Source organism: Syngnathus leptorhynchus, chromosome 19, assembly GCF_054491065.1.
Source record: "Syngnathus leptorhynchus isolate UIUO chromosome 19, UIUO_Slep, whole genome shotgun sequence".
NCBI classification, from domain to species: domain Eukaryota; kingdom Metazoa; phylum Chordata; class Actinopteri; order Syngnathiformes; family Syngnathidae; genus Syngnathus; species Syngnathus leptorhynchus.
In genome coordinates, this window is record NC_141213.1 from 4,313,703 (window position 1) to 4,326,117 (window position 12,415).

The following is a 12,415-nucleotide window of genomic DNA, read 5'->3' on the forward strand; positions in this document are numbered from 1 at the left end:
ATGCTAACCACTTCCATACAGTTTATCAACCTGTTGGCGGAAGAACTGGCTAGCCACACGCGCATCTTAAGCAGTCACACCGCCGTTGACCTCAGACAATGCACCAGGCAAACACTTGAACTATTTTAATAAACAAGATTTCCTATGACATCATGCAGTCATACAGCGCCGGAGAGTCTATTATTTGAGAGGAAAGACTTTCTCAGTGGAATGCAAAAGTGGGTTTGATTTATTTGCAGGCACCTAAATGGACCTCACAGTGGCACATATTGCAAGCCTTCCGGCAGGGACGCCATGATTGCAATATATGAGCGAGGACAAGCATAAAAAAATCCATCAGGCCCCTGAAAGCCATTACTTCCATAATTTCATATATATATGTTTTTTTTATGCTTTAACGCAACTAGGGAATATCGAGCGACTGTATTTTTTTTTTACATCTCTCGCTCTCAAAGCAAGTGTCCTTAGTCACCATGGTTATGCAAACAATACACATCCATCTGTCACTTCACTTCTCATCGTCCAATAAAAGCCTCATTAAACATCTGTTACCAAGCAACCAGCAGATGTGAAGCCAAGTGACAGCTATGATGTGTAAGCTCATTAAATAAATCCCTCATTTGCGACCTGTGAGAAGTTGTGTGATGGGCTACTTTACGGATCTTAACATGCATCGTGGGCTCAAGGTTGTTAAGAATAATGAGAAAAATGCCATGAGCTTTCTCATGCATGATCCTTTTTAAAGAGCTGATGTTGTGCTGAGTGGCATTTATGCTGAGAGGACAAACATTGGTCTTCATTGGCGTGTGACAGGCGTCCTTGAAGAAGAAAATGGAATTTTTGAGGCTGATATTACTGTATAATTGAGGAAAAACATAAACATCCATCAGTTTGGTTGGATTTTGGAGCCGGAAAACCAAGTTCATAAAGAGGAAGAGACAAAAGTTCTTCAATTGTCCCTCAGTGGGGACATTCAACATAATGGAATAGAAGAAGAAATATTTGTTGCATTCATAGTCTTGTTTGAAGGTATTCATAAAAGTGGCAGCACAAATGATACTGCACGTTCACCAAAATCATCTCGGGCTGGGTGTGAACGTTTTCCCACTGAACAATTGCTGACAGTTAAATGGATGTACAGTGTTCACAACAAGCATGCTGAGCAAGAATTGGACAGCGCTCTGAATTATTGAGAGGGGAGTGCAGCAACAAGACTGCAGATGGGAAAACAAGGTCAAACTGTACGGTTTACTGAGTTGAAGTTTCATTTTTTGTGGCTGGCGTAATCCTGAGCAGGGGGATTTCACAGGCCAGTTTCGGCTGGGGGGGATCTGAGAGAGGGAGGGCTGCGCCGATGCGGCGGTGGTCACAGACGAATTCGCTCAAGATGCAGTGTAGCTGATTTTTAAAAATGCATGAAAATGATTTTTAATGGCAGTTATACAGAAAAGCCTCATCGTGACGTTGGACATTCAGAACGTTTAGCATGGAACAATAGTCTCATTTTCACAACTTATGAAACACTCCCGAGACTGCAAACTCACCCTCAGTCATACGCATTCATTTTATGACATAGCGAGCGGAAAGAATGGAAAAAATTTCCCTTCGGGCCAACGAGGTGTTGCCGGATAAACAAAAAGTCATTTTTTTTTTTTTAACCGTATTTGATGGCATGTCTTGTCATCTCAAGACGTGACGCAGATCTCCCCCCCTCAGGGGGGGAATCACCCATTCCGTTGACCTCTTATTGGCGGATTGTGTTTATCCTTGTTTATTTATCATGTGGAAGCCATCAATGAATAATGACTGTTGTAATATTCAGTCTAGCCGCCACAATATGCTTCATTCTGTCTTTTACAACCACTGGCAGAAATTTGACCTGCTTATATTTCCGTTTGTCTCTCCCTACTGTATTCCAGTTGTTGGGAAGGATGTTTGGCTTTATCTAATGTTTGGGCTAAAGGTCCTGTGGAGATGTGTTGTGTATACACAAAGATAATGCTGTTTGCGTTGAGCACTGGCCTGCATCCTGCCCGGAGGATTTCACCAGAGAAACACAATGGACCCCCGTGAATCTTCCACAGGGGTCCCACGCTGTTTTACTAGCCCCGCCCCCCCCCCTGACCAATATGGAGCTCGGTCCATTTATGATGTCACGTGTTAATGAGACTACTTGAATATTATTTAGGATGATGGAAAATCAAGCATCCCATTTTTACCCTTTGAACTTTATGCTTGGGTTATTGACTTTTTCCAAAACGTCATCACTTGACTGTCCTTTCCATCGTTTGATTAGAATTGCGATCGTGACGCAATCGTACTGGATATAGGTCATCGTTTTTAATCGATGGAGATTTTGTGAGTCTATGCCATGCATGGGAATCTACTTCATTTAACCTGCGTGGTAGTTTTAGAAAAGGATTTTGTAACCTAGCAACGGTAAGCGCAAGCGTAAATGAAATGAGGTCATACGCACAAGCACATCTGGTGCTTTCGTGCCAACTGTCCCAAATATGGCGGACATCTGGAAAAAAAAAAATATCACTGGTGCAAAATTTGTTGGGGATGCTTCTGACTCTTTCTTTTTTTTGGGGGGGGGGGGGGGATTTTTTGGTGTGACTTCCCTCCTGAAAATGCAAAAATCATTTTTAAGCAATGCAGATCCCCAAACTGAATAGCTGCTCATCTTTTCAGTCAAGTGGAACTAAACCACCCGACACAAACAATTTGCAGACATTTCATTTGGCGCTGCAGACGCCCGCATGACAATCCAACACGTTTTCAAGCATTGTGTCGGTCACGCTTGAGTAGTGCATTAGCATTATTAACCGTTCTGGCCTCAGTATGACCCCATGAGAGACAAAAGTGAGGAAATTCGGTGCTCATGACCTTCTAATCGACACGCGTAATAGCATAAACTTATATAAGAGAACGTAAACTTGATGTCAGGCAAAAAAAAAAAAAAAAAGCTTATATAAGAGGCTTGCCATTTTAAATGGTCAATGTGTTTGTGAAGATTACTTATTGATTGACGTATTGGATGGATGCATCGAGGAGGCTAATTCTAATTGGCGTGGCGATTATACTGTCAGCAAATGATCTGATCACAACTGTTGTGCTCAATTTCCCCTCGCATAACTGATCAACGTATCTTCAGACGTTCACTTCTTGGCTTGGGATTTTTTAAATATGCACTGTGATGTTGGCTTTATGTTTTATCTTGGCGGCATTAATGAGGAAAACTTGACATAAGTTACATAACATGGTTGGATTGAGAAAAGAAAAAAAAAAACACACATATAAGGGGCTGCATCAAGAAATTCCATCAGATCACTGACCTCGAGCAGACCTAATGTACCGGTTCTGCGTGTTTGTGTGACTTGTGTGAATTAAAGGCCTCCCACTTGTCACGGCACTCTTTAAGGCCAAGCTCAGGCAGAAAGAAAGTCACGGTGCCATCGGTTGTTGGTATTCACCACGGGGCAGCCTGCAAAGCCACTGCAATTACTCTTTGGTTTGGAATTGAAATGTCACATAAAATAAATCACCAGAAAGTTGCAAAAACTTTGTCTTTGTGGTACAACTTTATGGTCCAAAGTTGCAATTTTGTGAGGAAGGGGAAAAAAAAAAAAAAAATATTATTCACATTGGGCCATTATAAATTATCTTGTTGTGACATAACAAGCATCGGAGTCATTTTAGTCGGCCGTGTTGTGGTAAAGTCTATAAAAGCTAATTATTTACCTTGCCTTTTCCTCGGGCGGGTCAACCCACACTTGACCCGAGTTGCTCTCTGAAACGACACCGTTTTGCTTGCACAATTAAAGCACATTGAGACACAAAGGCAGGAACCATAATGTCTTACTCGCCCGTTTACAAAACATTTTCTGGGAAACAGGACGCCGCTTGAAAGAAAGTCGTTTAAGTTCAGGCCGTGATAAAAGGTTTACGTACCAGGTTATAGATATGCCTGCCTCTGATTTGAGATTTTTTTTTTTTTTTAGTTTTCACCCTCAGGACATACGTTCTTATTAAAAACATCAATCACAACCGCGCAGAGATAAATGACGAAATGGAAAGGGTTATAAATGCAAATTTTTATATGGATGCAGGTCAGCATATTGCCGTCTTAAATCATAAGACAGATACGCTTCTGTTATCTTCGATACAGTAGAATTGGCTTTGAAACAGCTTAAGGAATGAAAGAGAAGTGAGGCAGATCATGGAAATATTTTATAAACAAGCTCCTTGGATGTGACAAATGTGATTAGTGTGGAATTTGCTAGATTTCTTTTTTTTTTTTTTTTTTACTATAGCTTATGTTTTGTTCTTCTGCTGTGATTTGAACTTCTGTCTTGGTGTTCTGTAATATGGGATCACTTTTTTTTTCTTGCCCTTTTATGGTGGCATATTCACTTTGTGGCAAGATGGACTTGTTGTTTATTTAATATTTCAGCTTTACTGGACAAACAAGTCATAAAACAGACGTCACTTTTGCGTATGGGAACGTAATCCTTAAAGCGACACGTTTGGCTCAGACGTTTTGATTTGAGTAGGCGGATTTCGAAGCGCATCTTTTTTTTTGTCTGAATGTAAACCGTTTTATTGCTGCTCTGCAAAAGCTCCAACCTCTTTCCAGCTAGAGAGTCACAAACAAAATCCTGTAGTTATTTTAAATCCCATCAGGCTTTCTTTTTGGCCGTCACAGTTCCCATGTGAGGTCACAACCCAGTGACCCGCGGATAACGACGACCGGTGTCCGTTCGCGTTGGTTTCTGCTCAGATGGGGAAAGTACGGTAATGAGACAGTTTATGCTCAGAGGTTGTGCTCGCTTGCTCCTGCTGTTAAGGCATTGTGTTGAAGTGTGTAAATGCGTGTGTGTCAGGATGTGGAATAATGAGTCCAAATCTACCTGCTGGGATCAGATGACCTCTTGCACGGCGAGCCGACGTGTCTGATGGATTTTGGTTGAGTAGTGGACGAAATGGTACACAAAGTGGACATTTTGTTAGGTAAAGCAAAACAGAGCATGATCATATATATATATATTTACTTTTTTCCCCCCACTCGTGGAAAATATGGCGCTAAAGAGAACGGAACAATGCCTGGCATTTCCGACACTTAATAAATCAATGTTGAAAATGGCATTAAATGGAATAGGCACTAAATATGGAACGTGAATCATTTTGTAGAAATGTCAAGTCAAGAAAATAATATGTGTCACCCTTTTCTACGAAATCTTCCAAATAGCAGTCATTTTCTTCTGATAGTTCCTCCAGACTTGGCATGTCTCAATGTTCTTCATGTTATGGTGACCGACTATAATTTTTCCCGTCCTCCTTCATGTATATATTTACATCAAAAAATCGAGCCTAACTTGGATCACTTAACAAAAATGACCTCGAAAAGTGTCATTCGTTATGGTACGGGTGGATTTTATGAGAAAAAGCAGCCTCCAACCACTTTAATTAATTGTATCAGCCCGACTGGCAGATCTCCCACTGGGACGTATAGCTGCTGTTGAAGAAGCTTTCACAACAATAACAACCTTGGAGTGCCATTAGGAGACAAAAAAAAAAAAAAAAAAAGGGGATGATCTGCTTTAATAAACCGATAATTGCTTATTTCTCGATGATGTAAAGCACATCAATACAGACGCTCATTTGAATATGTTTAGATGTTTTTTTATTTATTGATTTATTTTGAGGAATTAATTGCCAGGAGATTACATCAAAGCAAATTATTTTGCATTTTGCAAGATTTGAAACTCTCACGCGGGGCCGCTTGGGAATATGTTTGGAATATTTGGTGCCAAGAATATTGCTGTTAACTGATTACTGTTAACATTCAATTCTAATTTTACATCGATGCAATACCGAGCTGTTTGTTAAAGACGCTTAATGAGCGAGAAATGTATTAAATTATGAATGCATTCATGAACAATCAAACATAAAAGGCAGATTGAAGCAGAGCATCATTGGATTAATAAACCGGATGTGAATTCGGCCATCTGGTTAACCTCACAATTCATCTCCACTAAATTCTTCCAAAAAGTAGATGTAGCCCCCCCCCCCTCCCCTTTCCTCCATTCATCCATCATCATAAATATATTTATACTTGCAAGAAACTACATTTGGGATTCCTCACCTGTTTTTCCTATCAAACCAAAACAGCATAATGGCTGCCATACTATGATTGCGGCATGCATGAACACAATGTGTGGTCTCTATCCATTAAGCCACAATAATATACATAATCTTTCTTTGTCCTCTATTTTTCTACAGTTGCATTATCGTGTGACAGTTTAGAGATTACAGTATTGTATGTATGATGGACATTCTAATGCCATTTGCAGAACTTGATGACATCAGCAGTTTGTGTGCGATGAGAGCCATGCATGGATGCGTGTCAGCATATACAAAAGCCCGAAAGAGCAAAACTGCTGAGCTGTTTGGCAAAAAAAAAAAGCGGGTTTAAAAAAAATAAATAAATAAAAAATTGTGGTCTATGTATGAGTGGACACATTGTGATGATTTATTCTTAACGTTATTCACACGATAGCTGAATTCCAGATGAGGATAAAACAAACATTTCAGACAACCAAATAATTTTATTTCTCAAACCTCCTCCAGTTTCAAACAAATGTGTTAATCCAAAAGAACAATGAAGGAAGTCATGACTCAGGCTGCTAAAAATAATGGACATTTGTTGAAAGCAAGAGTGAATGATATCCAAAAATGTGAAGAGGAAATATAACAAAAAATTGGAAATACACAGCAGGCACAAATGACTATGTGAGATGAAATTAGACCGTTCAAAATTCAAATTCAAGTAATAACCCTTAAAGACTTCACCGTGTCTATAAATATCTGCGTATAATCTCCACCTGTAGTTAAAATTCAACACTCGAACATCTCCTGATTGCTGACGATCTTTCACTGGACTCCTGATGTGAACACTAAGACGTGATTAGGAGCTATTCTAGTTGCATGCTGCGATTTGATCTGTATATTCGATAAATAGTATGAGAGATGTTTGATGTACTTACAAATTGTATTTGTGGGCATAAAATCAGATGATCATGAAAAGATAAAGAGAATTGTCCAAATGTCACATGGTGACCCCGCTTGTCACAGCCACTTTCTCATTTGCAGAAGAATACCTACAACCTTTTGATATTTCGGGGAATTAAATACTCCTGATAAGCTGTCTGATTCAATGTCCAACAAAATAAAATAAAAAAAAATTACAGAAAAATATATGCTGGGTTGTTTTCATCATAAAAATCACATGGCTGCCTTCCTTTCCTTGGTCACTGGATGATTTTCTCGACATTTCCTTCTTCGATGCTCACATTTTACCTGTGCAAATTGGACTATATTAAATTCATTTTTGTCCTTTTAAATGTGCAAAATCCCAAACTAGGTGATGACATAATGGATGCCGCTGGCTGTAATTCAAAGCTTCAGTCTGGACTCGGGCCACTCTAATCATCACATGACATGAGGGAAAAGAAGATTGGAAAAAAAAATGCTGGGTGTTACTCTCAAATATGTTATGAGCTGCACACGTGTGACACACACAGACACACAATATTGCATAGCTACCTTGCAGACGTTCCGAGTTCCACACCTCCGAGACCACCGTGATAAAGCGGCAGCATATTAAGAGATTCAAAGGAGGTCAGTGACTCTTGTGACCTGATTTCCTCAGGCAGCTCATAGCTTTAGGTTTGTGAATACCCCCGCCACCTCGACTTTGGCTTTTCATCATAAATTCACTTGGCACTCTTTAGGCCAATGAGCTGAGATTGCAGAGGAAATTGTGTGTCCGTGCGTGACTGGATCTTCAATGTCCGTGAGTGGTTTTGTTGTGTGCGCGCCTCTCGACATTATGAAACTTAGCAAGATGACGTCAACGTTAATGTGTGTACATACCGTGTGTAACAATGTACATGGAATTTGGAATGTTGTAAATGATTGCGTGTATTTTTGGCCTCACGTGGGTGACCTCATTTGGCTTTTGAAGTCCAGATGGGCTTGAAATTGATGCATGGGTGCCAAAATAATAAAAACAATGCAATTGAGTATCTTCTTGGTTTGTGCTCTAACATTTGTGCACTGTCACTTATGGATTCTTATTTAGGTATGCGTGCGCCAAACCGGATCATGTTCAGTTAATTGATTTAAGCACAGGTGCTCAATTGGAACCTTGGTGGCAAAGGCCGTGAAAAATAGTCTACATGTGATTTCTTAATTCTTACTTTTCCCCCTCCAAATTGTCATGATGGGGTGTTGAGTGCTGAATTATGAATCAATACCTGTATAGATGATTATTATTGGGAAATGAGCCTTTTATATAAATGTGGAACAAGTAACTTGTAGCTTCATACTGCCCTCTGCTGATGAATGCCATTGTTGATGCGCTTTGATGCATTTAAAAAGCACAAAAACACAGTTGTGTTACGCCCGATTAATTTATTAGATACTTATTTTATTATGTACATGAACAAATTTGGGCTGTGTCCTTTTGAAAATTATAAAACGAGGGGGCACCCGGATTTGAACCGGGGACCTCTTGATCTGCAGTCAAATGCTCTACCACTGAGCTATACCCCCTGACCGAATAACTAGGTACAGTGTTTATTATTTAAACATAACACATTTGTTGAGGTCGCAATGTATTAAATAAAGCACCAAATAATTCTCAACGATAACAAAAAATAATCATGTAAAAAAATCCCAGTCTGGTGCTAATATTCGAGAAACGTTAGAAAAATAACTTGACGCATCATCCGTGACGTATCTCCCGGTTGTGGCGTCATAAAAATGCGACGCATTTCCCTGTATTTGATCGAAACTACAAGTCGCGATCGAAATGGTACGTCGAGTTTCTTTTTGTTGTCGTTAATGTAAAGTGAAAATACAAATACGATACCTAATATTATCTCTGTTTTTACATTTATGATATGCGGGGTTTTCTGTCGCCATAATCGCTGCAGTCCTCAATTGTGAATGTGATTAGTCATTGCAGCTAGTGCTCGTTAGCTAGCGTTTAAAATACCCATTGCTTCCCATAACATTGAAATATTTGTGTGCGGGTTTTTTTCCATAACATATTAACAAATGAATAACAGAATTCTCGAGGTTTCCAGTCTCAACTGACCGCCAGCGTACCGGTGACTGGCTTGTGTCCACCGGGGGCATATGGCGTTCACGATACACTTCGCAATGGGTGAGTAAATATGCAGTAAATAGAGGTTTTATTAAATAATGCATGTGAATTGATTAAAATCAAACTCATAATACGTATTCCGTATATCTTGTCATTTACTGATTAGCTTCAACAATGTGAAGAATGAACTCGTCCCTGCCCATGCACTGGAGCTGTCGGAAAAAAATGTAAGTAGATTCGAATAACGCGAGATGGTGTTGATTGGATGATCTTCTAGTGGCCTATGATGTGTTTCTGTGGCAAAAACAGTTCCAGTTGAACCAGGACAAGATGAATTTCTCAACCCTTAGAAACATCCAAGGTCTTCACGCTCCGCTTAAGCTGCAGATGGAATATAGGGCAGCGAGACAGGTTAGGTTGAGATGTTTTGTGTACGTTGCACTTTTGCGGTTTCCCATGTTTTATTTCCAATGTTGCCTTTTGATTCATCTCTTGCTCCAGATCCAACGTCTGCCGTTCTTACCGAGCTCCAACTTGGCGCTGGATACCCTCAGAGGCACTGATGAATCCATCGGCTTTGAGGATATCCTCAACGGTGAGGTTCACGCAAACTCGTTCACGGAAGCACAACTATCATATTCATTGCTAACCCGCCATACTTTTTTTTTTTTTTTTTTACCAGACCTAACACAGAGTGAAATGATGGGTGAGCCGCACATGATGATGGATTGCAAACTGGGGATGTTTTAGAAGATGACGGATTTGTGTTATTGTATGTTTCTTTAATCGGATGAAACTGTTGAGGTGACTAGCATCATTTTTCTATTATTCCAAACAGGTTTGCAGTTTCAATAAATGTCACTAAAAATACCCATAATATCATTGTTTTGATTCAACTCTGGATGTTTCGCGGCATATCAATCAAAACTTTTATTTGGAGATTGTATAAATTAATTTCCGCAAGTCAAATGTATCACTGCTTCCCTTCAATAGATACAATCTTTATATAGCATGTACAACACAAAGTAAAAAATTACAAAGTGCAGCACTGAGGATGGATTGCAAGCAATGTCTAATATAAGTAGCAAGAACAAACTTATAGTGACTAATTTTTTTCCAAAAGACTAGTCAAGGTCGGCGGTGAGGGAGGGGAGAGAAGAAACGTAGAGGTTCTGTAACTCACTGTAGCAATCAATTGAAATCTCACCGCCATCGGACCAGTCGACGATGAGCAATGGTGCTGCAGTATATAAACGGCATTGAAACAGTACAAGTCTGAGTACCGGTGCCATAATTCCTGGATTTTTATTTTAAAAGAAATGCATTCTATAATATACAATTTGAATAATTTATGGATTTACTACGGTTTAATTATGTCCTATTCTAAACTAAATAAACTATACTTCAAGGAATGGATTATCGAGAATTCTGGGTAACTGCATCAGATGAGAAGCTGCCGGATATCCGGAAAACAGCAACACCAAAACGGTCGTTTTTTTATGGTGTGTGCATCACAAAAAAGTACTCTTGGAAACAGCATTTCCGGTATAAACAGGAAATGTCAAATGACGTCATCCATGTCATTCACAACAGCATCCAGTAGATGACAGTATTGCGCTAAATTCAATCACTAGATCAATTCATTTTGATTCAAGAAACAATAACAATAAACAGGTTTGAAGCAAACAAATATTAATTCTTAGATGGTCACTGTCAGGGGGGGACTTAGTTGAGAGGTCCGAAGTGCCTTTTGATGTGTGGCTGGAAAGCATTTTAATCCCCCAAAAAATCTAATAATCCTGTTTTTGGAAAACACAGACATTCCCTCAAGGCCACCTTCTCTGTCTCAGTCCAGTCACAAAAGAAAAAAGAATGTAATATAGTCTTTATTTATATAGCGTCTTTCACAACAGTAACAAAGCACTTTGCATATATAATAATGATACAACTGCAATAAATAAGAATAAATTAAACCCCATTTCCAGTATAGACAATATAAGGCCTACTGTATAGAAGGTGTAATTTACATTGGACTCATTTCCGCCACGTGTTGTGTTCTCGCTGTGACGCCGGGAGAATTTGGCACATTAGACAGGCCACTGACTTGTTTGTCAAAAGTGCTCCTTTTCCTCTTGCTGCGTGGTAATTGCTCTACAAATCACAATGACTGCTGCAGGGAGTGAAGAGGCAGCAGCAGGCCTCATTGGCGTTCCCCATTTGGGAGTGGGTTGCCATGGCCACAGATCCACTTCAACTGGCTGAGAGTGGGATTAGTCTTAATTAACACGAATGATCAGCCAACTCACATGCAATTTATTGATTTTACTTTGTCATTTGTAACAGACAATCAATACATTTCCCTTGTTAAGGTCAAATTTAAAGATTTCCTTTGGTCCAGAATTTTATTGATACCGATGGATGATGATCACAAAATATTTGTATTTTTAAAACTTTTTATGTCGCTTTTCTTTCGATTACACAATTTAACACATCTTCCCACGCACACCTTATAAAAGAAAGCCCCACCCACTCTATCATAAAATGCCAAACACCCTCCTGGCATTTTGCTTTTGTTTCCACGCGCCATCTGCCACAAAACGATCTCGAAACGGCATCATCTCGTAGATTAACAAAATGTCATCACCTGACTCCCGCTCTTTAGTTTTCCTCTATTGTCGACTGAGAGAGAAAATAGCACCGAATCCATATTTTCTGCTCAACTTTTTCAAAAACGAAATGTAAGCTCAATACAATAAATAACAAAATCGCTGACCCTTATATAAAAAAAGGCCTTTACTTAAATCGGATGTTTATCCTTTTTCCTCGTCGAGTTATGACTCCAATTTATGCGTCTCCAGCATGCGGCAAAAGAAAAAGATGTGGCGTGAAACCAAACACACTTCCAAATGGATTACGTGCGTGTTAGCCGATATAACGCAATAAGTGCTGAGTGAATACTTATATGTAAACACTCCCACAGTATGGAATGAAATACTGCTGTAAGTTCAGCGTGAGCGCCCACTATATATACACAGTTAGTCGGCTCACACATATAAGTGATACTACTTGTAAAAAAAACAATTTCATGTTTCTATATATATATATATGATTGACACTGCCATCACTCCAAGTTGAGCTCAGGCAAACAACTGACAGCTCCGTTGACGTGGAGCACAACCTCATCCATCCCTTGCCCTGGGATGAACTTCCTGTGAATTGCCGGTGTTGTTTCTCACACGG

General features: G+C 39.6%; 1 protein-coding gene and 1 non-coding gene across 3 annotated transcripts; one reads left to right on the forward strand and one right to left on the reverse strand.

Annotated features, from left to right (window-relative positions):
- Window positions 1-7,587: 7,587 nt before the first annotated feature.
- pomp (proteasome maturation protein) lies at window positions 7,588-10,045 on the forward strand. Of its 2 annotated transcripts, XM_085939120.1 has the most exons (7): window positions 7,588-7,683; window positions 7,797-7,858; window positions 9,138-9,235; window positions 9,342-9,402; window positions 9,485-9,586; window positions 9,677-9,770; window positions 9,858-10,045. In XM_085939120.1, the coding sequence occupies exons 2-7, from the start codon at window positions 7,853-7,855 to the stop codon at window positions 9,923-9,925; spliced, it is 429 nt and encodes a 142-aa protein (XP_085795246.1). In that variant the 5' UTR covers window positions 7,588-7,683; window positions 7,797-7,852; the 3' UTR covers window positions 9,926-10,045. The 2 variants fall into 2 exon arrangements, with proteins under 2 accessions (XP_085795246.1, XP_085795247.1); XM_085939121.1 differs by lacking the exons at window positions 7,588-7,683; window positions 7,797-7,858 and adding an exon at window positions 8,783-8,881.
- Window positions 8,548-8,619, reverse strand: trnac-gca (transfer RNA cysteine (anticodon GCA)). Its single transcript has one exon. It is a non-coding gene; the product is annotated as a tRNA-Cys (tRNA).
- Window positions 10,046-12,415: the final 2,370 nt, after the last annotated feature.

What these genes read in the sequence shown, in the direction of transcription:
- pomp (XM_085939120.1), top strand. An exon ending in TGGAGCTGTCGGAAAAAAAT is followed by an intron (nt 9,403 to 9,484) that starts GTAAGTAGATTC and finishes TGGCAAAAACAG; the next exon opens with TTCCAGTTGAACCAGGACAA. An exon ending in CTTTGAGGATATCCTCAACG is followed by an intron (nt 9,771 to 9,857) that starts GTGAGGTTCACG and finishes TTTTTTTACCAG; the next exon opens with ACCTAACACAGAGTGAAATG.